Raw genomic sequence first — 24,961 nt, forward strand, 5'->3', positions numbered from 1 at the left:
GAAACCATGTATTCATTTTCCTATCCCCAGTACTGAATACAGTGCCTGGCAGAAGTTAAAAAAAGTATGACGAAGGAACCTGAAATGACCAAAAAGTCCTGCAAAACTGAACTACTACTACCGTAAGAAGGACCTTCCCACTGTCTTTATCATAAGAGTCCAGGAGACAGTGACACGGTCTGGATAACAAACTCTACCTGTATGTGACACCATTAATGTCCAATAACAAGAGTATTAGAAGGATGATCCCACTAACACAACTAAGTAATCTTCCAGAAATCTACAAATCAAGTTCCTGGCTCAGAAGGAACAGTTCGGCTCCAATGTCTCACAAGCAGCTCAAAGGTCTGGTGGCCAAATAGGAAGAAAATGGGATAAAGAAGTAGTGGCAAGTTTCACCAACAAGCAAGAAACCTGGTGACGAGAGATTCGCCCTCACCAAATCAACTCTGCATTTTCTTTCCTCGGTGACACTTCAGAAGGGCCTGCTGAGAAGCTGTTGGGCCTATCTCTAAGCCAACTGCCAGGGCCTGAAAACAGTCACTGATACTAAACTTACTCAATTATATTGCCAAGGGCTAGATTTTCAAAGGAATCCCTAGAATGGGCCATTTCTCAACAATATTGTACAGTCTATTCATATAAATTATAGATACCTGGTTTTCTGCTCTGATTAGGCTATTAATTCCTCAGAATAGTAGGTTCCTTCAATTTGAAGGTGGGGGGCCCAAGAGAGGCTTCTATTCCTTGATCTGGATGGTCACTGGGTGTATTCGTTTTATAGAAACACATAAAGATGAACATATATGACTTATGCTTTTTAGCACTTGGGTCACATTTCAGTAAAAAGTTTACTCAAGGAACACCTGGGTGGCTCAGTCAGTTAAGCGTCCAACTCTTGGTTTCGGCTCAGGTCATGATCTTGGGTTCAAGCCCCACATCAGGCTCCACGTTGACAGCGAGGGGGCTGCTTGGGATTCTTTCTCTCTCCCTCTCCCTCTGCCCCTCCCCTGCTCCTGTTCTCTCTCAAAACATATAAATGAACTTAAAAAAAAAAAAGTTTACTCAAGAGAAAAAGTTCAGTAAATCAACAATAGCCCTAAATAAAAATGGCTCACAAGTCTGATTTCTGAATGATACCAAGAGCACAAGTGGGAAGACTTTTTGTCAAAAGTCTGGTATTAAAAGAGAATACAGGGTTCAGGATCATAAAAATGTTCTCTTAGGAATATAAACACTCTAGGGAGAGAAAAACAGGGGTAGAAATGGGATGGTACATTTTATGAGATTTTTAATTAATATTTAAGATAAGGGTACATTCATAGCTATATGGTCTTTAAGAAAGACCTAATCCAGGAGCACCTGGAAGGCTCAGTAGGTTGAATGTCCTCAGTAGGTTGATTTCGGCTCAGGTCATGGTCCAGGGTCGTGGGATCAAGCCCCACAATGGGCTCTGTGCTGAGTGTGGAGCCTACTTAAGATTCTTTCTCTCTCTGCCCCTCTCCTCAGCTCGCAAGGCCCTCTCTCAGGAAAGGATGGGGAAGGGGATGGGGAAGGGGAAGAGAAGGAAGAAGTAATGCAGAGGAAGGAAGGAAGGAAGGAAGGAAGGAAGGAAGGAAGGAAGGAAGGAAGGGAGGGAGGGAGGGAGGGAGGGAGGGAGGGGGGGGAGGGAGGGAGGGAGGGGGGGGGAGGGAGGAAGGAAAGAAGGAAGGACGGACGGAAGGAAGCAAGGAAGGACTAATCCAGATTGCACAAAACCTACATTCTATCTCGACTGCTAACACTTAACTGGTCACAGGACTTTGGACAGGTCATGAAAACCGAGTCTTCATTTTCTCATCTACAGAACAGGGATAATTTTATTATAACAGAGCAGTTATAAAATGATGCATATGCAAAAGGTCTGTGAAGTATAAATCATTTTACACTACAGTACTATGATAATTAGTAAAAGCTATTCACTGGGATGGTATTTCTCAAGTAACATTATTCATGATATCAAGATTAAAACTCTTAAATGCCCCAATTAAGCGGTTTAACTCTAATATAAGTATATAGCCAATCTAGCCCTCCCAGGGACACTCATTTTCACAGTGCAGTGGCTGTATGGCTAGTGTTGAACATCACAATCTTTTTAAAATTTACAAGTGTCTGGGCTCTCACCCAGAGATTCTGATTTAATTGGTCTGGAGAAGCTCCCACAAGTATTATAAAAAGCTTCTCCTCCAGCAACTCTAATAAGCACTCACAAATGAGAACCACTGTAATTAAGTCCAACATAAGCATCATAAAGGCAGGGTTTTTGTTTGGCTTTTTTGGTCACATAATAGTACTGAAAAAGTCTATTATCTAAATAAACGAAAAAACAAAGGATTAATAGCATCCTTTTATTGTGGGCTTCCTTTAAATGAATGTTAACTTAAACCTGTAGTATTCAAATATAGGATTCAATGAGTGCTCAAAATGCACGTAGCCAAGCCCAATCAAAATCTCAAGAGTGCGGCCAAGAAGGGTTCTGAGAGATCCCCCGCCCACACAGAGGCGAAGACTGTGTCCACTCGTAGATAAACAATTGACAGAAGAGCAGGCAAAAAGAAGAACTTTATATCGTGCAGATCAGAATCCATCCATTTATGGCTCAGCTCTGTCAAAAGCCTCACATAACAGGAGGAATATTTCAGGAGAATACCTATTAATTCTGAATGAGTCAGAGAAATGAGAATTTAATTTCTTCTCTTACTGCAGTGATCATACCACAACGCTCCATGGGGCAAGTCACATTCAATGAGATTAGTAATGTTCCGCCCTTCTTTCCAAAAAAGAGCATTCTGCATATCTGAAATTAGAACAAAGTTTGAATCCAGGCCCTACCACTTTCCTTCTAAGCCTCATTTTTTGCATCTATAAACTCACAGGGACAACAGTATCTACCTCAAATGGTTGTTTCAATGATTAAATAAGGCAATACATAAAAGTGCAACTCTTTCAAAAAAAAATTCTTCAAAGTACTTTATTCCATTTTCACATCTTTTTCCCAATGCCTTTTTCAGACACATCCACCCCCACCTCCCAAAGCTTCAAAAGTCCTAGATATCTTATGTCTCCCCATCCCCTGGGGAAAAAACTTATGGCTCTAATCATTAGACCCTTTGTACCACGGATTTTCTTGAGATATGTATGCAGAATCGAGCCACCACCAACTACTACGTTTCATCAAATCAATTTATAAAACATACCATCATTTTATGTGCTAACAAGGAAATACGGGCAATTAAACTGTGATATACTATCATTTTCAAGTTGCATTCCAATTTCAAAATGAATAAGGTGGGGAGGTGTACACTTTAGAAACAGTGGAACACAGAATATACACTGCGCATGTGATCACCTAATTCCTGGTGTGCCAAAAGGTAAGAAGAGTGTTCTCTGCGTAGTAGCCACCAGATCCAGGAGGGGGGAAAAAACATATATCTTGACCATGCAGAATGGTATTTGTTGTTATTACAGAGATGAAAACACAACAAAACCATTTTCTAAAAGGTGGTTGTTGGTTTTTTAACTTTTTATCTAGTCCGTATTTAAAAGCTTGACATTGATAGTAGAGCACGCAGATTTCCTGTTCAAGAGAAGTTCAAATCTAAAGGGGCTCCACCAGGGGCGCCTGGGTGGCTCAGTCGGTTAAGCATCCGACTTCGGCTCAGGTCATGATCTCACTGTTCATGGGTTTGAGCCCCGCGTCGGGCTCTGTGCTGACAGCTTAGAGCCCAGAGCCTGCTTCAGATTCTGTGTCTGCCTTTCTGGATTTGATCCATGGCCTCCTGGTAATTTAATCCTCCAAGAAAATTACGCATTTGTCAAACTTTAGTGTGCATGCAAACCACCTGAGGATCCTGTCAATTAATAAGCAGGTTTTGATTCAATAGGTCTGGGGTAGGTCTGGGGTTAGTTCCCAGGTCGTGAGAATGCTACTGGCCCGTGGACTTGGTGAGCAAGATTCTGTAAGGTTTACAAAGCATATTCATATACATTACACATCCATACAAATGAGACTTTGTGGGTTTTTAATTACTCCATTTTGCAGATGAGAAAATTAAGGTTCAGTTGAAATTCAAATCCCTGACTTCTAACTGCATTTACACTACACACAATTTTTAAACAAAATCAATTAAGTAGCACTGGTTACCTAAAACAAATGCAGCGAAGACTAGAAAAGCCAGTTATAAGTTTTGTGACCCAAAGGAACTGCCATGAGCGTGCACACGTCCTCCTGGTCAGAAAGCCGCCAGTCTCTACACACAAGTAGAAAGGCCGGCCCAAGGTATTTTTTCCTAAAGATCTTTCTTCTGCAAGGTTGAGGTGGTCTTCACCTCAACTGAAGTTTAAGTAGTCTTCTCATTTCCCTAGGCACCATAAACCAGAAATGTAGAAATTATAACCCACTCTGCTGACTAGCTAGGCTTCAATCTATTTGAAGATCGGCTGGTATTTCAAAGGCCAACAGCGAGGTCCTTTGATGGGATATTTCACACAGTAGCCTCACAATATGGTAGTCACGTATGATTTTGTAACCACTCTGAACCATGCTTTTGGGGGGACGCAGGGGAGGAAGGCCGTCTTATTCCAGGGGTAAATAAAATAAAGGACACGAAAAGACTCATCTCTGACTTAACTGGTATTCTGAGTTTCCCTATTATCCTGAAACCTGCTACCCTGGTTTTTGATTCATATGTGGAATACTACCAAAATTTTACAGTGGGTGCTAAGAATAAAATACTGCTGTGGGATTCTTACCGTCAGCCTGAAAGTACAGAAGCCAAAACTACTCAACTGAGTCCATCTGTACAATCAAGATGAACTTCAGAAAGCTCAGGCAAGTTAGACAAAGAGTTAAATACCTTCATTCAAGCTGTAACCAAGAAACAAACTTACTGAAAGTGGAAAACCACTGTAGAATGAGTAGATTACTTTAGTTCTAAACTACCCTTAGCAAAAAGTTAGTCAGAGTCTGGGTTATCTGTTGTCAGTATCCAGAAATAGCCCCTTGGTACCTGCTTTGAGGTCTACATTTATTATGCCATCGAAGATGAGGTTTTCAGCTCTTAGAATTAAAATGGAGTCTCCCCACGGCCTACTGGAGGTCCGGTCACCCAAAAAGTAAAAATATCTGAGCGCTCTGACCCATAAGCCACCAACTACCACTCAGAATAACTGTCTACAAAGCAGCTCTTCTCTGAACTCAACACTTTCAATGACAGACTAAATTAAAAAAAAAAAAAAAAGAAGAAGAAGAAGAAGAAGAAGAAGAAGAAGAAGAAGAAAAAGAAGAAGAAAAGAAAAAAGAAAAAAGGTTCACCTTTTTGCATGCATTCTATGACAACCAAAAAGTGACTCAGGTTTCCATTACCAAGAGCTTTGGTTAAATGTCATCTAACAAACAGGCAGAGCAAAGCCAGGTCATGAAGTTGATAAAAGTAGTTCACTGCTTCTCAGGCCTCCATTCACCAAGAGATTGGATATACAATGTGGTAGCCTGATGTCACTGATTAGTCCTCTGTATCACCCTTGACTCAAGTCAAATATGGGATAGTATTTCATTACCCACAATAAGTTTTTTCTGAGAAGAAGTTGAAACACATCTGGAGAAGTTTTATTTATCTTTATGCAAATCTCAGAGGCTCAGTAAATTATCTGAGAGTTCAATTTTCTGACCTCTATATCCTGAGGTCTTAAACTCCTCTGGTGACAATACTGTACAATGGCTGAAAATTACCAATCTCTCAAGACAACTCAGACGGAAGCCACCTTCACAAAATCCAACACAAGACAATGATGCAGAAGATACTGCTTTGTCATAAGATTAGTGGAGGGAATAAATGCTTAAAAGAGAGAAGCAGGCAAAAATCGCAGTAATTCAGTCCCAGTGTTTTATCTGTCTCCTGATTCCAATTATTTTTCTACCTGCTTCCAAACTTTACAGTAACCCAGGCATGTGCCTCCTGGCTAATACCCAAGAATTAGAAACTGGGCACACACATGATAGAGAATTTATGGCAGGAGGCATACAGGATCCAGTTCACCACACTAACAATTTATCTATGCACAATACCAACCTTTCTCCTACGATAAATAACTAAATAAAAGTTATACACAGAAATTAGCAGGCAACGCTTCCTGGGAAATCTGTGCTCGTGAGACAGGGAAAGTGTGAGGGCAGAAGAAGAGGTGAACCAGGGATAGGTGAAAGAAGAGAAGAAGTAACACCATCCTTCCCACGGGACAAGAAGGAAACAATCATTTTGCCCAAACCCATTCCTCACATCCAAGGGTAGATCTTATTTTTCCCAAGTAGTCTCTTGGGAAGGTTCAAATAAAGAAGGCTTTTCCTACCTGATCCACAAGCCACTAAACCTGACCTATGTCTTTGCAAGGTCAAAAGACCCAAAAGCGATCAGGTCAGCTTTGGAATGACCAGGAGTCAAGACTCAAGACAAAAGCCGCAGTTTAGTCCCTTCATCATCCTAAGGGTTTTTATAAAAATAAAAGATCCTCTTCTGGCTAAATTCCTCACATCAAATTTCTAGGTGTGAAGCTGGGAGAAATCCAGAACATCCTCTTACAGGAGTTCATTTTTTCTGGGTTTTCTGTAGAATTAAGAGCTCCAGCCACATGGCAAGTGTCAATGTTAGCTGAAGCATCGTCTTTGACATGCCTAGAATAAAGCTAACTCCACGTGGATTCTGGGTACTTTAAATGTCACCTGTGCTCTTCACACCAACCACGTCAACAATCATTCATTTCATGTCCACTAACATACTGAAGAATTGCACTTGACACATAAGGAAGCTTCACCAAAAATGATACCCTACTACTCTAAAGAAGTTTCAAGTGGAATGAGGAAAAGAGGACCAAGCCTCTGATACCCAGCAACAGATATATGGCAAGAAAAATACTGATCATAAATGCTGTAAGGTAAAGTGAGATCGTTATGGAGGCAAAATTATTAACAGGATTTGGGGAAAAGAAGGTCTTTTATAAGACTGCCAAAAACAATATTAGCCAAAAAAGACTTCACAGAGAAAGGATTCTGAAAACATACAAAGCAAGTCGAGTCAGAAGGAAAGGAGGGAAGACAGATTCAGGCTGCCTTTCATGACCTTCCTGGCTGTGACACGGAATATAAAACCAGTCACAGAACACATTTGAGGAAGACTCAAATGGAAATTCAAGGTAAGACTTCTTAGATCTAGAAAGTTGATGACAAGAAAGAACCAGTTTTGAGAAAGAAAGGCTACCAAAGATGCTGGAGAAAGACTGCCTAAGACGTAAAGGGGAAGAGGCTATAGACAGAGGAACTGCTTTGGCAACAACTGAGCATTACAGAGGTCAAACAATGATCAACCCCCTCCCCCCACCCCTGCCCCCACAAAAGTGTGCAGATCTGGAACTAACAGACATTCTAATTTCCTGACAGGCAAGGTACAAGAGGCAAAGCTGTTTAAAGAGGGCCAAAGACCATACCATAATTAAAGCCTAGCTAGCAAAATAAGAATGGTCCTACATATCTGGTCCACTTTAAAGATTTCTGGGTTTTGGCAAATTGCTGCTCTTGGATCTATTCCCAGCTTCAGCTTTCTTATTTTAATTCCTTCTGTTTTTACTTTGTTTGTTTGTTTGTTTGTTTGTCTGTCTGTTTGTTTTAAACCAAAAATGTCTTCTGATAGACCAAGGAACTGAGAACTAGATTTCGGTTCTACCTCACATTATCATCAATGTATCCCCCAAAAAAACATCATGTCTCTGTTTTTAAAAAGTTCAGTGTACATCTCCTACTGTGTTTGCAGACATCGAATTGCAATAAAAGTGTTTTAAAATACACTGTAATTAGTGCTGTGAATATCTAAGGAAACTAAACAGGCATGTTTTGCTTTGGGGGGGGGGGGGGGAAAGAGAGATATAGGAACAAGTTCCTCAAGCCAACTTACAAATCCTCCTTTTCTTAGACAGGAATCGCCCGGGGATGAGCTCAACACATACTCCACCATGCTAACGCCTAGTCCCCCACTCTCCGACCGTGGGGACAGTACAGAATTGACCTCACTGTTCACATGGAAACTCTGACCAGGTCTTCTCTGCACCATGATTGGCTGGGAAACTGAATGATCTACAAAAAAGATACACAAGCATGATACAGTGCAGCCAGAGGCTCAAACAAATTATGAGTGATGTCTCATGGATAAACCAATGACTGGGAATCAGGAAGCCTGCCATGGTCAGGTGAGCCAAAACCTCCTATTGTGTTTTTCCCTAAGTATAAATTCTACATAAACTAAGGAAAACGGAACACACTCCTCATATATCCAGGACAGCAGAACAATACAGCAGTTCACATAACTGGTTTACCTAGGTATAGTGGATAAATTGTTTACCCCTTTCAAGTAGCAGAATTTCTTTTTAATATATTTTATTAGTAATATTACTGAAACAAAATGTGATTTTACTGCCCTTTTTAAAACCAACAACATAATTTGATATTTTCTGATGACTCACTGTCATCCGAGGTTCCATTTTTACATTGCGCTGTAACACAGCACGTTGGCTTTTTGGGATTTCCGTCTCCTTCCTCCCTATCCTCTGTTATTTCTTTCTGCTGTCAGTGTGTGCCTCTACAGGTCCTCCCCATCCCTCTTCAGGGGTAGTCTGTCAGAAGAGCATCCGTGCCCAGTAACTTGATTTGGCCCCAACCACATTTACAAATAGATCATCCCATACACAGTACACAGGGGGGCAAGGGGAGGAAAAAGAAACATGAACTTCAAATGGCAGGCATGGATTTTCTAATTCCAAGTATGTTGACAGCAGTACAGAACAAGAAGTTATAGCTGAAATTACGGTCATTTCAAACAGACCACTCCCCTGTGGCTAGCACTCCAATAAAATATTGAAGATTTGATTTTGCGTTAATTATGTTTTAATAAATTACATCATATAAGCTCCTTCATGGCAATTATACTAAAGGACAGCACATTGCTTGACATGCTTATGTCACTGATGTGAAATTCATGACTTGCCAATTGCTGAGGAAAGGAGCTCTAAGACAGGCATAAATCACAGTACAGATGCTAGATCTAGATTACCTGATGTTCCCCAGGCACTGTCTCGCCATTGATCACCCAGGAATATTCCTTTTGGTCCATCTTTGCTGGATTCATCTGTTTCCCAAAACTTTTTACCTGGCAAGAGCTGCTGCAAATTAAAAATAATAGATGCTTTTAAAGAATTCATAAAGGATGAAAGTACAGCAGTCAACACTTTCTTTCAGACAAGGTACTGCAGATGCTCATGTGCTCTGGAGGGCTTTAATCGCAGTGTTCTGACTACACAGACTGTGGTCAGAGCACTACTGCATATTCGGTACAAGTCACAGAGAGGCCTAAGGCAAGGAGGGGCCACAGATCAACCCACCACAGTAGAGGCTCAGCTTAAATATCTAGAATTATCCATTTAACCTATGCCAAGATTTTACGGGGGGCAGGGGAAAGGGGAGTAATATTAGACCTATTAGTTAAATACTTGCTGAGAAGACTCCTTTTTAAAAAGAATGTACCTACAACTACTAACACACTACTTCTGCCTACATGTGTACTAACTGGCCGTACAAAGTTACTCAAGCTGGGGCATGAACTCAGACCCCAGCCATGGAATGCCAGAGGCAAAACTCACCTCCTTCGCACAGAAGACTGTGTTAACCAAAACATTTTCATCACCAGAAAGAAAAAACAAGGAAAATCTTCCCAACCACAACATTAACCTATTCCAAGATCTTGGGAAGACAGAACAGCCAATTTCCCCATTACCGGAAGGGAAATAAAACCTCCTATCCTCAGTTGATTTTAACAAAACTTAATAATACCATTAAAGTGACTTCACAAAACACTCCATGCTTCACAGAAATGTATACATCACTGGCCCTAAACCAATATGAGAACTTTAAACTGGCTGTGACCAAAGAAATGCAAAGTACCATTTAAGCAAAACCAGTACAGTTTTGCCCAAGATCAAAGCATTAGCGACCAGGGTCAGTTACAAAGTGAAATTCCACTGGAATTCCATCATTCTTCATTTTGGTCATCAGCTTTACTCACTAAAACGTCCCCCTTATTTCCTCTAAGTATGTTTTCATTTCAGCTACTACTAGTCAGACAAGAAAGACAGAAGTTTGAGACTAATCGCTGCTTTTGAGCATAAAAGAAGCACCTGGAGAGTTGAAGTTCTCAGAGGAACAGAATCAAAAATCAGAAAGCAAAATATTTGCTCTCCTCCTTGATAATAAAGGTTTGCCTTTCCAATTTATAACCCATACGGCAGCGATAATGGGAGAATAACTCAACTTTGCCGTCACTGAAATCAATCTCGGCTTTCCAAATCTGGATTCTGGGTTTCTCAGCGTAATTTCAGTTCTGTCTCTATACATCTGCCTGGCAGACCTGGGTTACAACCTGGTCAAAGCAGTTTCCCACACACTTTTCTCTTCAGGCCCTAATCTGTTATTTTCTAATCTAGCAAGATGGCGTCAAAAGACACATTTTGGTCTGGCATTAAGTTTACGTTTACTTGAAGATGAACAGTTATAAGCAGTCGGTGCCTAGAATGCCTCGTGGGTTCATTCTCTGAGGGAAACAAGGACAGACAGAGCTTGTCTGTTAATCTGAGATGGGGGCAGGGGTGGGGGGAACGGCCGGTGGGCAGAAGGGAGAGCTAAGCAGTGGGGTCAGAAGCAGTGGCGTCAGGAAGTCACGGACTAGACAACTTTGATGTGTCCTGGGACAAACTGAACTGCCCTAGGCCTCATTCTTTCTGTACTGATGATGGAAATAATTTTCAGGTTGTGATGATTAGAGATGTTGTTGAGGAGTGCCTAGCACAACGCCCACCACACAGCAGGTTTTCAATAAATGTATTCAGTGTTATCATGCCAGGGCAAAATAGCTGTAAATCACAGAAAGGACACTGAAAATTAACGTGAACTACTCAAGCACAGTTCAAGAATTCTTGTTTTTAAACTTATTTTTCTTCTTTTAGTCTCAAAAATGGCCTCTCACAAGATTACAAATATTTCCCTATTGGTTGTATCTTTTCCAACTAAAATTGTGATTTTTCTCCTGCATTTTGTAGGTGGTGTGAACAAACAGGAGTCTACGTGCGTACAAGAAAGAATGAAAGCAGAAGGGACACCTCACTTACTGGTTAATTTCCATATAATAGTGGATGTTTTCCACATAATGATGGAAAGAGAGCAAAGGTCATCAAAAAAAAAAAAAAATGGCCAAGGGGCACCTGAGTGGCTCAGTTGGTTAAGCGTCTGACTTCCGCTCATGTCACGATCTTGTGGTTCATGAGTTCAAGCCCCACATCTGGCTCTGTGCTGACAGCTCAGAGCCTGGAGCCTGTTTTGGATTCTGTGTCTCCCTCGCTCTCTGCCCCTCCCCCCTCGTGCGCACGCGCACGCGCTCTCTCTCTCTCTCTCTCTCTCTCTCTCCCTCCCTCTCTCAAAAATAAACATAATTTGTTTTTTAAAGAGTCAAAATGGCGCTCATCACTCTCCACACAAATATGGAAATCTTTACGGAGAACTCAAGGAAAAGCTTCTTTGAATATCAGCCTCCGTATGCAAATACAGTCCGTCGGTAATTTGTCAAACTGCTGACACAGCAGCAGCCCTTGAACTCAAGGCTTCAAAAATGACTTCTGGAATCCTGTCATCTTTCACTGTAGCTTGCCAGGCTGTCATAACATAACATACAAAGCCAGCAAAAGCAGGTGAACATGTAAGCAAGGCTGGTTCCAGGCCAAGTTCTCTCAAAAGGAAACAACACAACAGACATGGAGAAAGGTGCTAAAAAGTGGAGATTTTACTTCAAAGTAGTAACAGATGCAACAAGTCTCAAAGGAACGAATACACACCAAAAACCCCAAGACCCTTGTCAGGTACTAAGAGGCAACCATTTCTCCATTAGCAATCGGTGTAAATGTAAATCCTACATAGAGACTAGGAACAGCGCAAGAAGTACTAGAACTCCACGTGCTCTGGCAAAGTAGTAGCGAGGAGGTCAACGAACCATGATCAATGCAAACAGCTTGGACTGAAAGGGCAAGTGTGTAAGAGATCATGAAAAAAGGGGTGGGAGAAGAAGGTGCTAGCACACCGATTCTGGGAGGGAAAGAGATGGAGCCAAGTTGCCAGAGTGCTCTCCAAACGGGAAGAAAGTTAAAATACCACACCAAGCACAACGTGGGCAAAGACAGAAGCAAACTCAGCAAAGCTCTTCAGAGTCTCGGGTCTGACACGGAACCTAGCCTTTCTCACTTTCCTCCGCAACATACCCATCCCCGCCCCTCACTTGTGTGCTCATCAGCATCAGACTGGGACCTCTGCCCCCCGGTACTCATGGCGCTGTGTGATCCCCTCCCCTTGACTGTGGGCCGGACCTAGTGACTTGCTCCTGAGGAACCACACATGGTAAGAGGAATGGCGTGTCAGCTTCAAAATTACCTTACAAACACGGACGACCCCTCCTGCTTGCTCTCCCGCTTGCTCACTTTGAGAAAGCTAGCTGCTACGCCGTGACCTGCCCTGCAGAGAGGCCCCACGTGACAAAACCCAAGAGAGGCCAGGGGCCATCAATTCATTAGGAACTCAGGCCCTCCGAACAACAACCTGTTAGGAACTTAATCCCGACATCAATCTCCCGAGTGAGCTTAAAAGCAGACCCGTCCCCCGTTGAACTCCGCAGCCCCCACTGCAATCCTGAGTGCAGCTTGGGAGGGGCCCCGAAAGAGAGGGCTTTCAAAGCCATGAGTGGGATCCCGCTCACAGAAACTGTGAGGTGTAAACAACTCTGTTGTTTTAGGCCTTGAGATTTTGAGGTAACGTGTCAGGTGGCAAGAGGAACTCGTACAGTTGTGAATGTATTTGAATACAGCTGTTCTGAGATTCAAAACCTTTCTTAAGTCTGATTTCAACAGGGGCGCCCGCCTGCGTGGCTCAGTCGGTTGAGCCGACTCTTGATCTGGGCTCAGGTCACGATCCCAGGGTCGTGGGATGGAGCCCCAGACGGGGCTCCGAGCTGAGTGGGGAGCCTGCTTAACATACTCTCTCGCTTGCTGGCTTGCTCTCTCTCTCCCTGCCCTCCCCCAATCACGCTTTCTAAATAAAGTAAGTAAGTAAGTAAGGTGCCTGGGTGGCTTGGTCAGCTAAGTGTCCGACTCTTAATTTTGGCTCCGTTCATGATCTCACGGTTCATGGGTTAGAGCCCACGCTGCATCAGGCTCTGTACTGACAGTGCGGAGCCTACTTGGGATTCTCTCTCTCCCTCTCTCTCTCTCTCAAAAATAAATAAATTTTAAAAATAAATAAATAATTCAAAATCTGTTTAAAAATAAATAAAAGTTTGTTTTCAAGAAGCACTTCTCATTCCTTTTCTAGTATCTACAGTCCAAGGACTTTGACTTTGGAAAAAATAACATGCTTTTCATTTCCCATTTTCCCCTACTTTGTCTCATAGCCCTTCTGCATTAAAAAAAAAAAAAAAGTACTAACTTCTGCAAAATTAGATGGGCTTAGATATATAAAGCTTACCGAAAACTAGTAGCAGTCAGATATCCGAGTCAACTAAAATAACGACATTCACCATTCAAATCTGATCAGAGTTAAAGAAGCTATAATCTATTGAATTATAAAATAAAACAAAGTGACGATGAGTATCTGTTATTTCAAATGCAACAGCAACCCCTCTGGAGGTATCATCTACAGTATTGGCTAAAACAGACTGACTGGCTCACCAACCCACTGGCATAAACACCAGGAGTTGCCAAACCTTCATTTAAGCCACACCTAAATCCAACACCAAAAATTTAAAACCAACCATTGTATGAAAAGGGAATTACTGCTTACCCCATAAAAAACTTGGAAATAAAATTGTTCTTTGACAGGAAAAAAAAAAAAAAGGAACAGATCACAGCAGAGGTTTACAAAATTTACTTTAAAGAAAGATTAGGCAATAAGAGGATTAAAAGATTTGACAATTCTAAAGGAAGATAACTGGAATTAGGAATTGGTCCAACAAAAGCAAAAGACACCCAGGGAGTCAGATGTAGGCAGTATTACCCAGGTGGCAAATTTAGGAAGAGGGCATATGATGCACAGTCTATCCTCATAAAAGCAATGAGTGCATCAAGCTAGATAGCAGCCTGATTACAGTAGCCACTAAAAACATCTAAGTAACTTCCCTGGCTCAGACTCTTGCTGAGCAAGCAAACTTCCTATGAGAACTTGGCTCCCTCCTGTAGCCAGGCATGCTGATCACTGAACACAATTATCCTGCCCACTTGAGAGTTATTATTTCTCCTCATAAATTAGTAAACTGTATTCTGGTTTTCATATAGAAGTCTCTTGTGGTTCTGGTTAGTATAGGTCAATCCCATAATCCAATCACCTCTGAATTAGTGATCAAAATCCCTTTCAAGATCTACTAACTGAGAACCAGGACTTGGGAGGTCCCAGCATCCTCCCCAGCCAACAACAGACTTTGTACTCTTCCCTGTATCGTCCCATTAAATGGGATTCCTAGTTGCCCCAAACCCCCCAATATGTGAGTTCTCAAATCTTTGAGGGGAAAAAAAAAAAAACAAAACACTGTTTATCCCAGTTTGAACCACAAGTTTATAAAAGAAAAGACACAGAAAGTAAAGAAATCAGTAAGCATACTCATGAGGCTTCTGGAGAACAAAAGAGAAACCAAGCACTGGTTTACAAGCAATGTTAGCCATTCGGAAACTCTCTGAATTTTGTTTGGAAACACCTTTTTCCTTTTACCATCTAGCAAAAGAGACAATACACAAAGCCACACTTGCACAATCAATCACAACATTAGCCCCCACTAAGAGCCCTGTAAACAGAGGTGGAGACAATAAAGTGCTGATAATATCAAGCACCTCCAGCCTTCTTATTTTAAGCAATAATACAATAGTAAAGCCTGCATGGGTGCTCTGAAGTCACTTTTAAAAACCGACCTGCTTCTGAATCCCAACTCTGTGAATTTAACCCCTCTCGGCCTCAGGTTTCTCACCTATAAAATGAACTATCGCGAACATTAAATGAGATCTGTGCAAAAAAGTAGTACAATGCTGAACTCTGAGCAAGCACGCAAAAAATCGGCTGCCACTGTGACTGAAGAACAAAGTGGTAACCAACAGACCTCACACTACGAATGGCTAGCCAAATGAAATGCTCCTGGGGTACTCAACTAGCAGGTGTGAGCCCAGCATCACCCAGCCCGTGTGTGTGTAAATTCCATAAAATTAAGAGCCCTAACAAACCACCACAAGAAGAGCCATCATTACATCTTTGCAGAAACTAAGAGGCATGACCACTGTTAAGGACTGGGTATGTCTGACCACACCACCACGAACATTTGCACAGGGAAGTATCAGTGAGGTTTTCTGATGGTCTCAATATTCAATGCACACTCCGACAGGCACTCTGTTCTCAAAAGGAATAAAATATCAGGTAACTGCTTACAGGACTCAACACTGTCTGCCTCTCAGAGCAGAAATTAGGCTTCTTAAGGAGGAGCATTCACAGGGCGCACGCTACAGCCCTACAGGCATGCTCAGGTTTGATCATGTTATCTGGCAATGCAAACTTCCAACACAAGCTGAGTTTCATCACTGGAATGTAACCAGTGCAGGAGTCAAATACCTGATGTTTTAAACAGGTGGTAAGGTACAGGACGCCGCCCCCAATTTTTTAATCTCTTAGTACATATTCCCATTACATTCTCATGGCGTTAAAAGAATTCGACATCAACTCAGAGAAAGGACCGCTCAGAACTGACTAAAATAAAGAAGTATAATTGGTAACCACTGACAGTCACAGGTTCTAGGCAGAGTTCTGATGTGTGAACATCATATAATTTTCAGAAAGCCCTTCTCAAAATCTTAATGCCCTACCTTACCCATGCCCTTCGGACCATACAGGGTTGTAGCCATATCAAGGAAGACAGTACATCAAGTGCTTTCATAGTAAATACTATGAACTACACTCAGAAGTCATTTATTTAAAAAGCTTTAACAAGAAACAGTTTAAATATAAAATTACATGTCAACATACTTTACTTTTTTTTTTTTTAAGGGTATATCCATTCATTCACTGTTAGGATAATTCTTTCGGAAAGGGTAAAGAAAATATATATACATCAAGAGTCATGTTCATTCCTGAGAATATATCTCAACAACAACAAAAGACTGGAATTCAAAAGAAAAGGAAAACAAAAAACAAAAAAAAACACCTCTACATTCAAAGTACAAGACCAAAACAATCAGGAGCAAGGTAGCTGTGCTACCACAATGGAAGCTCACCCAAAACAGCCATAAAGACTCTAGGTAATGTTTACAAAATTAAAAGTAAAAGACAAAACTGCACAGGTAAAGACCCCTTCTCCTGGAGCACCTTCCCTTCTGGATCAAGACTGGAAAGAAAAATAAAAACTGAAATCGGTGCTTGCTGGGGTGGTGACATTATGAATGACTTACTACAAAATCAACGTTTATGATGCTTTAGAACTGATTTTCTAACAAATAGAAATTGAGATTACAGGGGTATGGAATTCACTACAAACAAGGCATTTTCTTTTAAGCATACACACTTCACTTCAACATGATCTCACAGTAACAAAAGTTAGTGGCAACTTTAAGGAGTGCCCACACTGTATGTTTCAAGTATTTTTAAGCAAGCACATAACATCTAATCCACTTTGAAACCTGTACCCTAAATAAGGAATGTCGAACGAGTTCAATGGTGTTATCACAGCCAGTTACTCTTTTCAATAGACAATAAGTATAACGAAGGTGGTGTTTTCCTCTTCATTTTCCCTTCCAGTTTAAGGAGTAGGACCTTCTCAATTCACACCTCCTGTTGGTCTAGCTACTAATTAAGGAAGTGTCCTCCATTCTCTTTAACCTGTTGTTCAATACTTACACGTAAAGATCACTTTTCAGTGCTAAAATGTTTCTGACTGCTTCATTTCATCCAGATCACAAAAAAACTAAGCATCAACATCTGCTATAATTTTTTCACATCTCTCTACCAGGCAGATTCGAAACCTGGCACCTAGTAATTACTGCCTAAAACTGTCCATCTATGCGTCGAGATGCTTACCACTGAAAACTGATTTCCACATGAACGGTCTCTTAAGTAAGTATCTCTTTTGGTTGAAATCTAATGTACTCCTTTTAAAAAAGAGGAATTTTTTGCATAATTATAATCCTGCAGTATATAAAATTAACAGATTTTTTGAAAAATATTTTCCAGCTATTAAGCACTTTTCATAAGTAATGTCAATAGTTACACTGAACGTCCTTTAGAAACTCTTCTGCCCCTAAAGAAATGACACAAGCCACTGGCCAATGAGAGAAAATTTGCTCTCTCCCACATCTGGAAAACCACTACTGCTCTTCTGGCTACTGAAAAATTTCGAAGCTTTCAGCATCTGAAGTACTGATGTCAAAAAGTAAAGTATTACTTGACTAGGCTCTGAAACGCACAGCCTGTAGAAGCCACTACTGGAAACAGAAGTAGTGAAAGACACTCTTCACCCTAAAGAAGAAAAACCTATCAGGAATCAAAGTGATACAGCTACCAGGCCTTCATTTTAAGGTAAGCACACTTACGGTGTGCTTCAGACTGTTGAACTTCACAACCTCCTACAGATGAAGAAAGGAGCACTAACCTGTGACAGGACTGGTCAGGACTCCCGTACGGGAGAGCGAGAAGACAGTGGGAAGGACTCTCGAACAAGAGCAAAGACAGAAAGGAAAGCACACGGGCAGGTGCCCACCAAGAAGAAAGGCATCTGGCCAGCGACAGAGGGAAGCAGTAAGGACTAGGCCAACTAGCCCAACTAGTCCAGCGACCAGTGACACTCTAAGCCAACAGGCAGTAACAGGAAGGAACGTCATAAAAATTAAGTTCAGAAAATTAATCTGACATTCCTCCATAAAATGGGGGAAGGGGAAGGGGAAGTTAAATGGACGTCAGGAGGCAATAATTAGGCACGAAAGGGTAAGAGAGGGGACCTGTGGAAATCGGGCAAGGGAGATACAAACTGCCATGCAGATGCTTCTCTCGGCTTTCAAAGCATTAAAAAAATAATAATAACAACCAACAAACAAAAAAACCTATGTAATTTCAAAAGTGAGGATTCATAGCCCATTATGACAAGCAAGAATGAAGTCACTAAGTATACATAAGCCAGTCTATCACTGAAATTCTTTTAAGGAGAAGTCTATTCTGTAGAGTCGTGCAACAGAACCCAAGTATGTACGAATACGGTGTTCCAAGTTCAAGTTCACAAGTCCAATGGGTAAAGTTTTCAGGTTGTCCTGAAGATCCATGGTTGGTTGCTTCCTAGGGAACAGTACGAACAAAAAGACGAATCAAGCAGACAGAAGAATTTGGTAGCTCTTAAATTTTAGGACAACCACGAGTTAGTCAGAAGTGCGTTCAGTTCTTCAGCTGATGGCTGCCAAACTCCACAGTGTGCACTCTTCAAAGGAGCACAGCGGTTCCTTACCACGCAAAGAGCACAATCACTGTTAACTTCATTCGTGAAATAAAAGAATACTTTCATAAAAAAATTCAGAGATACTGTTAGCACATCAATCTCCATGTTCTTTTGTGATAAATTACCCTGGGGCAGGCTCCACACTAATCCTTTCTCCACTGCACCCTCCCCACCTCCCAAATCCATTGAAAGTAAAATTCTTTACACCTTCCCCCTTCAAATTATTGGAACAGAACCAAATGAAACTTCTTTTCCCTGCTATCTTCATAAAACTTGATAGACTGACAGTAAACTGTGTTCAGAAAATGAAGAAATGTCCAAGGTGAACTAGGCTTTTCTGCAGGATAAAGGAACGGCATGTAAGGAAACAGGATTATATTATCTAGGTCAAACAAGGTCATTTGTTTTTGCACATGTATAAGCTACATGGTTTGTCCTATAACATAATCATATACATGTTACACTAGGTCTAGACTTAATAATTATCTAGGTGATTTCCTGCAGTAATACCCAAGAGCCCAATGTGCAAAAGATAAGCCTCCAGATCACATAGGAAACCTGTTAAGTTCATGAATAAAACCATGAAAACATCTAGTTTCCTTCATGACCTACCCACCTCATATCCCCAAAGCAGGAAACAGCTCAACTAAGAGAAGAGAAAGAGTCCTTTGCCTCAAGATGGGAGCAAATACTTAAACCCACCCACATGCCCAGTCAGCCTCAGGGCATTTTTAATTATTAAATTGACAACACAAAGATCTCAGTGTGCCAGATATGGACAAGTTCCCTTTTTCATGCACTCCAGGAGATGAAAATTTCATAGATATGGCTATTATGTATACCAGGAAGACCAATACGGAAAATAAATTCTTTCCTCTACATGCTTTGCTATAATGAGAATCACAGAATGCATTAATTAATCAAGAAACAATGGATTAACTCTGGTTAATTCTGGTTCCTCATCAGTAAAGTAACAGTAAAGAAGAGAGAATTACACACAATATTGTTTAATACACACTCAAACAAGAAATATAACAAAAGTAATTCCTGTTTTCTAAATACAATTATGTCTGGTTGTGTATATGTAATGAGGGTATTTCCACGCCCCCGCAGATAACCCAGAGAAAGTGTCCCATTGATCGAGTTACAACTATATTAAACAAAAGACCCTTTATAATAAACCCCTTATATCGGATTCAACTTGGATGATAATAGCGTTGCTGATTTACTATTCATCTTATGTACTACTCTTTGCAAAATAATCAAATAGTTTGAAAATGTAAAAATATGCAGAGAAGGATGAATGAATAGAGGCTTTTTTAGTTCTGGCAGTTCCTCATCCTCCCCCCTTCACAACCCCACATCCCTTAGGATAGAAAAGTAATCTGAATAAAGAATACAGGCAATAAATATTTACGGAATTGAACTAAGGTCCCGTGCGGGGAGGACAGTATCAACTTCTGGATAAAAGAGAAAATAAAGAGGAAGCCATGCTTAGGAAAAAAATATTTATTTTGTAAGATTCATTCAACACAGCATATGGGCAGATGCTATTTACAAAGTATGTTATTAAGCTGAAGCCCCTGCCCTGAACAAACTTATGTGCGGGGAAACAGAAAACATTTACACAAATCACTACATATGAAATAAATCAGAGCCATAAGAATGACACAAATAACTTGCTACTTGAATTCCTCTCCATAGATTCTGGTTGGTAAGAGCAAGAAAAGTTTTATAAAGAGGAGCTGATAAGTGAAGTTAAATAACAGACTCTGGACATGAATAAACGAACAGCAGAAAAACCCAATAAGATCTGGATTGACAGAGATGTGTATTCAAATAGCTGGTTCATGATCATGTTAACCTCTCAAGTCCCTTTTTGCCTGGTCTATAAAAGGGCATCACAATATTGTAGGACCACTGTGAAGACTGTAACGTATACAAAGTAGTTGGCATAGTACCTGGAAAATTATATACAGTAATGTGCTGCAGCTATTATTATTATTCCTGAGCCTACTGAAATAGAACTTATTTGGCATTCAAATCCACATCTTAATACTCATCACCTTAGCTGGAATCACTTGGCCTTAGGACTCATTTTCCTCATGTAAAAAAAAAAAAATGGTATTAATATCTCCCAAAAATCTATTCAGAGATTCACATAAGCAATGAAATCAATGCCAAAGTATCTTGAAAAGTGTTAATGCATTACTGTAGCGATTTAGTTGGCCTGCCCTCAAATAAAGCACAGTGATGTGGATGAAAAGAATGAAAACATTTCAACCAATGGAGGATAAAGGGGGAGAAATTTAACAAACACAGACTAAGCAGTATGTGGATAAGCTACATCCTGCTGCAAAGGATATACAGTGGTAGGTCTATCTATTCTTCCCAATACAGGAGAGAAGGCAGCTATTGGAACGAGTGAGGTTCCCAACAGGTCTCAAAGTGGTGGGACAGAATTGAGAACCAGGTTCCAAATGTCAGACGCACCCACATTCTCAAGGTTAGAAGACCCCTTTTTCTTTTTCTTTTTTTTAATATAAAATTTATTGTCAAATTGGTTTCCATACAACACCCAGTGCTCATCCCAACAGGTGCCCTCCTCAATACAGAAGACCCCTTTTTCTACCTTGTTCTTCAAAATGCCCAGTCCCAAAACTATTACAAGATCTCAGGAACTTCCCCAAACAATACCTTAAAGAGGTCGCTTACTTCATCTCTAACCCATAGTCACTAACCTAATACAGGAAAGTCATGAACTAAGATCTCATACCTCCAGGTCACTTGGTCTGGCTAACTATGTATGTTTTCTCTTAGGGAAACATTCTAATAGCAAGATGCCAAAAATGCCCAACAACCAAATGGTATTAAGACAAGGCTAAAGGAACTAGGCAGTTTTACCATTCCTGTCTGTACTCAAAAGCTATATTTTGGGGGAAAAGGGATTCACTGCATTATTTGGTCAGATGTTTTTATATTAATACACCAAAGACTTTATTAATTCGTCTTCCTTCTGCAAGAAAGGGTGCATGATTTTGCTGGCACACAATATATCTCCTGTCTAAATTCTGTCAATTTTGGAGTCAACCGAGTTACTCTTATGGGACTCGAATTGCAAGAAACTGCCAGTGTTAGGTAGCCATTCTTGGGCTGTGAATCCTAAAAGTACTTTTAGCTACTCAAAAAAAAAAGCCTCCAGTTCTATGAGCCATTCTGTTTGCCATGATGGAAAGATGTAGAAAAGAATTTAACAGACTTGGTATCCACATCAGGCTTCCACTTGCCTTGATTTCAGAATTGCCACCCATGAGCCCTTAGGAACAGATACGTCAACGCCTTAGACAACTGCAGACTGGTGGATGAGTCACTTAGAAAACCCAATGAAAAGTTACAGAACCTCTACATCACAAGGGGGAAGTCACTCTAAAAAGACATCTTTTAGATGCCCTCTGGCATATCCTAGAAAAAGGAGAACTATCCCTCTTTTCTATCTTTTTAAAGATATAGAAATAAGGGCAAACTCCAAAATCTTAGACTTGAAAGGGTCCTGGGAAACCAGTCCAACATCTTTGTCTTACAGATGAAAAAAAGCCAAAGTCCGAAGAAGATGAACGTCTGAGCCAAGGCTGGACTGTGGCTTCAGGGTTCTGGTCTAGAGCGTGCTCTATCCCACCAAGTTACACCTTTCTTTGGGTGAACTGTTCTTTAGCTCTCCAAATCACTACCAAATTCCTCCCTTTACTAGCCATTTTGCTATTTTACACTTACAGATAGAATTCCTACATAATGTCCAATAAGAATCTGCAGCTATATTTTAGGGGTGCCTGGGCGGCTCAGTCACTTAAGCGACTTCGGATCAGGTCATGATCTCACGGCTCATGAGTTCAAGTCCCATATCGGGCTCTGTGCTAACAGTGCAGACCTGCTTTGGATCCTGTCTCCCTCTATCTGCCCCTCCCCAGCTTGTGTGCTCGCTCGCTCTCTCTCTCTCTCTCTCTCTCGCTCTCCTTCAAAAATAAACATTTTAAAACATTTTTAAGAAAAAAAAAAGATTGGGGTGCCTGGGTGGCTCAGTCGGTTGGACGTCCAACTTCGGCCCAAGTCATGATCTCACGGTTCATGGGTTCGAGGCCTGCGTCGGGCTCTGTGCTGACAGCTCAGAGCCTGGAGCCTGCTTTGAATTCTGTGTCTCCCTCTGGCTCTGCCCCTTCCCTACTCACACTCTGTCACTCTCTGTCTCTCAAAAATAAACATTGGGAAAAAAAGAATCTACAGCTGTATTTTAACCCTATCTCACCTTATTCTACTTCCAAGGAACATGACAGGATTCTCATTAGGACTCCACACACACGAGCACCTCCCAGATCTGCTTCCTCAGGTTTACAAACTTGTCTATGCTTCAGCTTTCTAAAACAAAGATGAAGGGCCACGTATCTAAATACATCCCATTTATTCCAGAAATAATGACTACTATCTCAACGTCCCTGAAAATGATCAAGTTTTCTGCACATAAAACAGTAAGGAATCTTTTTTTTTTTTTTTAATTTTTTTTTCAACGGTTTTTTTTTGTTTTTGGGACAGAGAGAGACAGAGCATGAACGGGGGAGGGGCAGAGAGAGAGGAAGACACAGAATCGGAAACAGGCTCCAGGCTCTGAGCCATCAGCCCAGAGCCCGACGCGGGACTCGAACTCACGGACCGCGAGATCGTGACCTGGCTGAAGTCGGACGCTTAACCGACTGCGCCACCCAGGCGCCCCAAACAGTAAGGAATCTTAAACAGAAAAAAAGTCCTCAGTTTTTAGAAAACCAATTATGCAAAAAAAACAAGGTGCCTTTTCTATCAACAGCTCTCCCCTTGGCAAATCCATCCTTTTTTAAGACACAAAAAGTAGGAACACTGCTGTCCTCTTACAGGTGAAGCAAGTAAATTATACAAAATCAGAAACCAAACCAATGTAGAAACCAAGCCCAGTTACCCAAGGTTAGTGAGCCTTTCCTCAGTACTACAAAGATCCAATCCTGAATACTCAACTAACCGCCTAATCTTCTCATGTGTAAATTTAAGAAGCTGCTCCAATATGCGCCTTTCAACTTTTCAGGACTATACCTTGAAGTTGAATGGAAATGACCGGCAAGGAGAGTAGATGACATATTTGAAAATAATTTGTGGCCTAACCCTAAGACATTTATTTTACTATCGTCCTTTTTATGTTGATTTTCTAGAATAAAAGGTAGGTAAAGCACTTGTATTGTGATCCTTCAGCTAAGAACAACGGTACCTCGGACAGCCAACAAGGTCTGTGGTGATGGTTCAAGTAGCCACTTCTTAGCAAGAGTTCTAAGAAATGCTCTACATTTTGCAGAGCCTAGTGTTGGCTTTGACGGAAAAAATGTTAACAAGAGCCAAGAAGCATTAACTTTACTAGAGCTCAATTACTCTTAATGGAACCAATTCTCTTTCAATTCTAACGATTCATAACGTTCTTAACAGAAGGAACTAGGACTCATTTTCGTTTACCAAAACGAGGTATCTATCGTTTACTGTAATGAGGACTCACACAAGTGCAAGCGCGTGCGCGCACACACACACAAATACACACAAAATAAGTGAAACAAAAATACACTGTGCCTGGCTGAAAAATCAAAGCAATTTACTTGAAATTTTAGCGTATACAGGGGTAAAGACTACATTTATACATAGCCCCTCTCTTTCATTGCTTAAAGGGAAGGAAATTTAATGAGGTTAAACTAATTAGAAGCTGTAGCTTTATTTTATAATAAAAGCTTATTAATTCTTCGTTTCTCTTTTGCCAACTTCCCTTGTAACACTGCAGAAAACATTCTCCCATCTTGCACCTATCCAGACCCCAACTAAATAAACCAGAAAACAATTCCCAAGTCTTACACTCTTCCATTACAGTAATCACAAACTGTCCGAGCGATACCGACCACTCCCTTCTCTCCAAACCCGAAACATATATAGGCAACACTGGGCCTTCTTTCTGTTGTCAAGTGTACTCTCTGCTTCCTCAAGTAGCTAAAGAGCTCCTTGGGTACAGAAACCTCATTCTCTATACTTAGTCTGTCCACACCGTGCCTAGCCAGTGGGTTATGCTTTCAAAAACCAGGGGCACCTGGCTGGTAGAGCTTGCAACTCTTGACCTTGGGGTCATGAGTTTGAGCTCCACGTTGAGGGCAGAGTCTACTTTTAAAAAACTACCTCAGTATCTGTATTTTGGGAGGAACATATATTAAGCATTTTTTTTAATCCTCCCCCAAAATATCAATTTTTATACAGCTTACTAAAATGAGATTTTCATTTACTCTAAGGGAACA

General features: G+C 41.0%; 1 protein-coding gene across 24 annotated transcripts in view; it reads right to left on the reverse strand.

The window, feature by feature from the left end:
• PUM1 (pumilio RNA binding family member 1) overlaps positions 1-24,961 on the reverse strand; it is a 132,675-nt gene that overhangs the window by 65,107 nt on the left and 42,607 nt on the right. For 15 of the 24 annotated variants that reach the window (XM_027059844.2, XM_053210379.1, XM_053210387.1 and 12 more), the window contains 2 exons: positions 9,135-9,243; positions 7,983-8,161 (listed from right to left, as the gene is read on the reverse strand). The exons of 7 other annotated variants lie outside the window; for them this stretch is intronic. In XM_027059844.2, coding sequence (XP_026915645.1) covers positions 7,983-8,161; positions 9,135-9,243 — 288 coding nt within the window. The remainder of the gene's footprint in view (positions 1-7,982; positions 8,162-9,134; positions 9,244-24,961) is intronic. 2 more of the 24 variants (XM_053210335.1, XM_053210392.1) reach the window with 1 other exon arrangement.

This window comes from Acinonyx jubatus, chromosome C1 (assembly GCF_027475565.1).
Source record: "Acinonyx jubatus isolate Ajub_Pintada_27869175 chromosome C1, VMU_Ajub_asm_v1.0, whole genome shotgun sequence".
Classification (NCBI taxonomy): Eukaryota; Metazoa; Chordata; class Mammalia; order Carnivora; family Felidae; genus Acinonyx; species Acinonyx jubatus.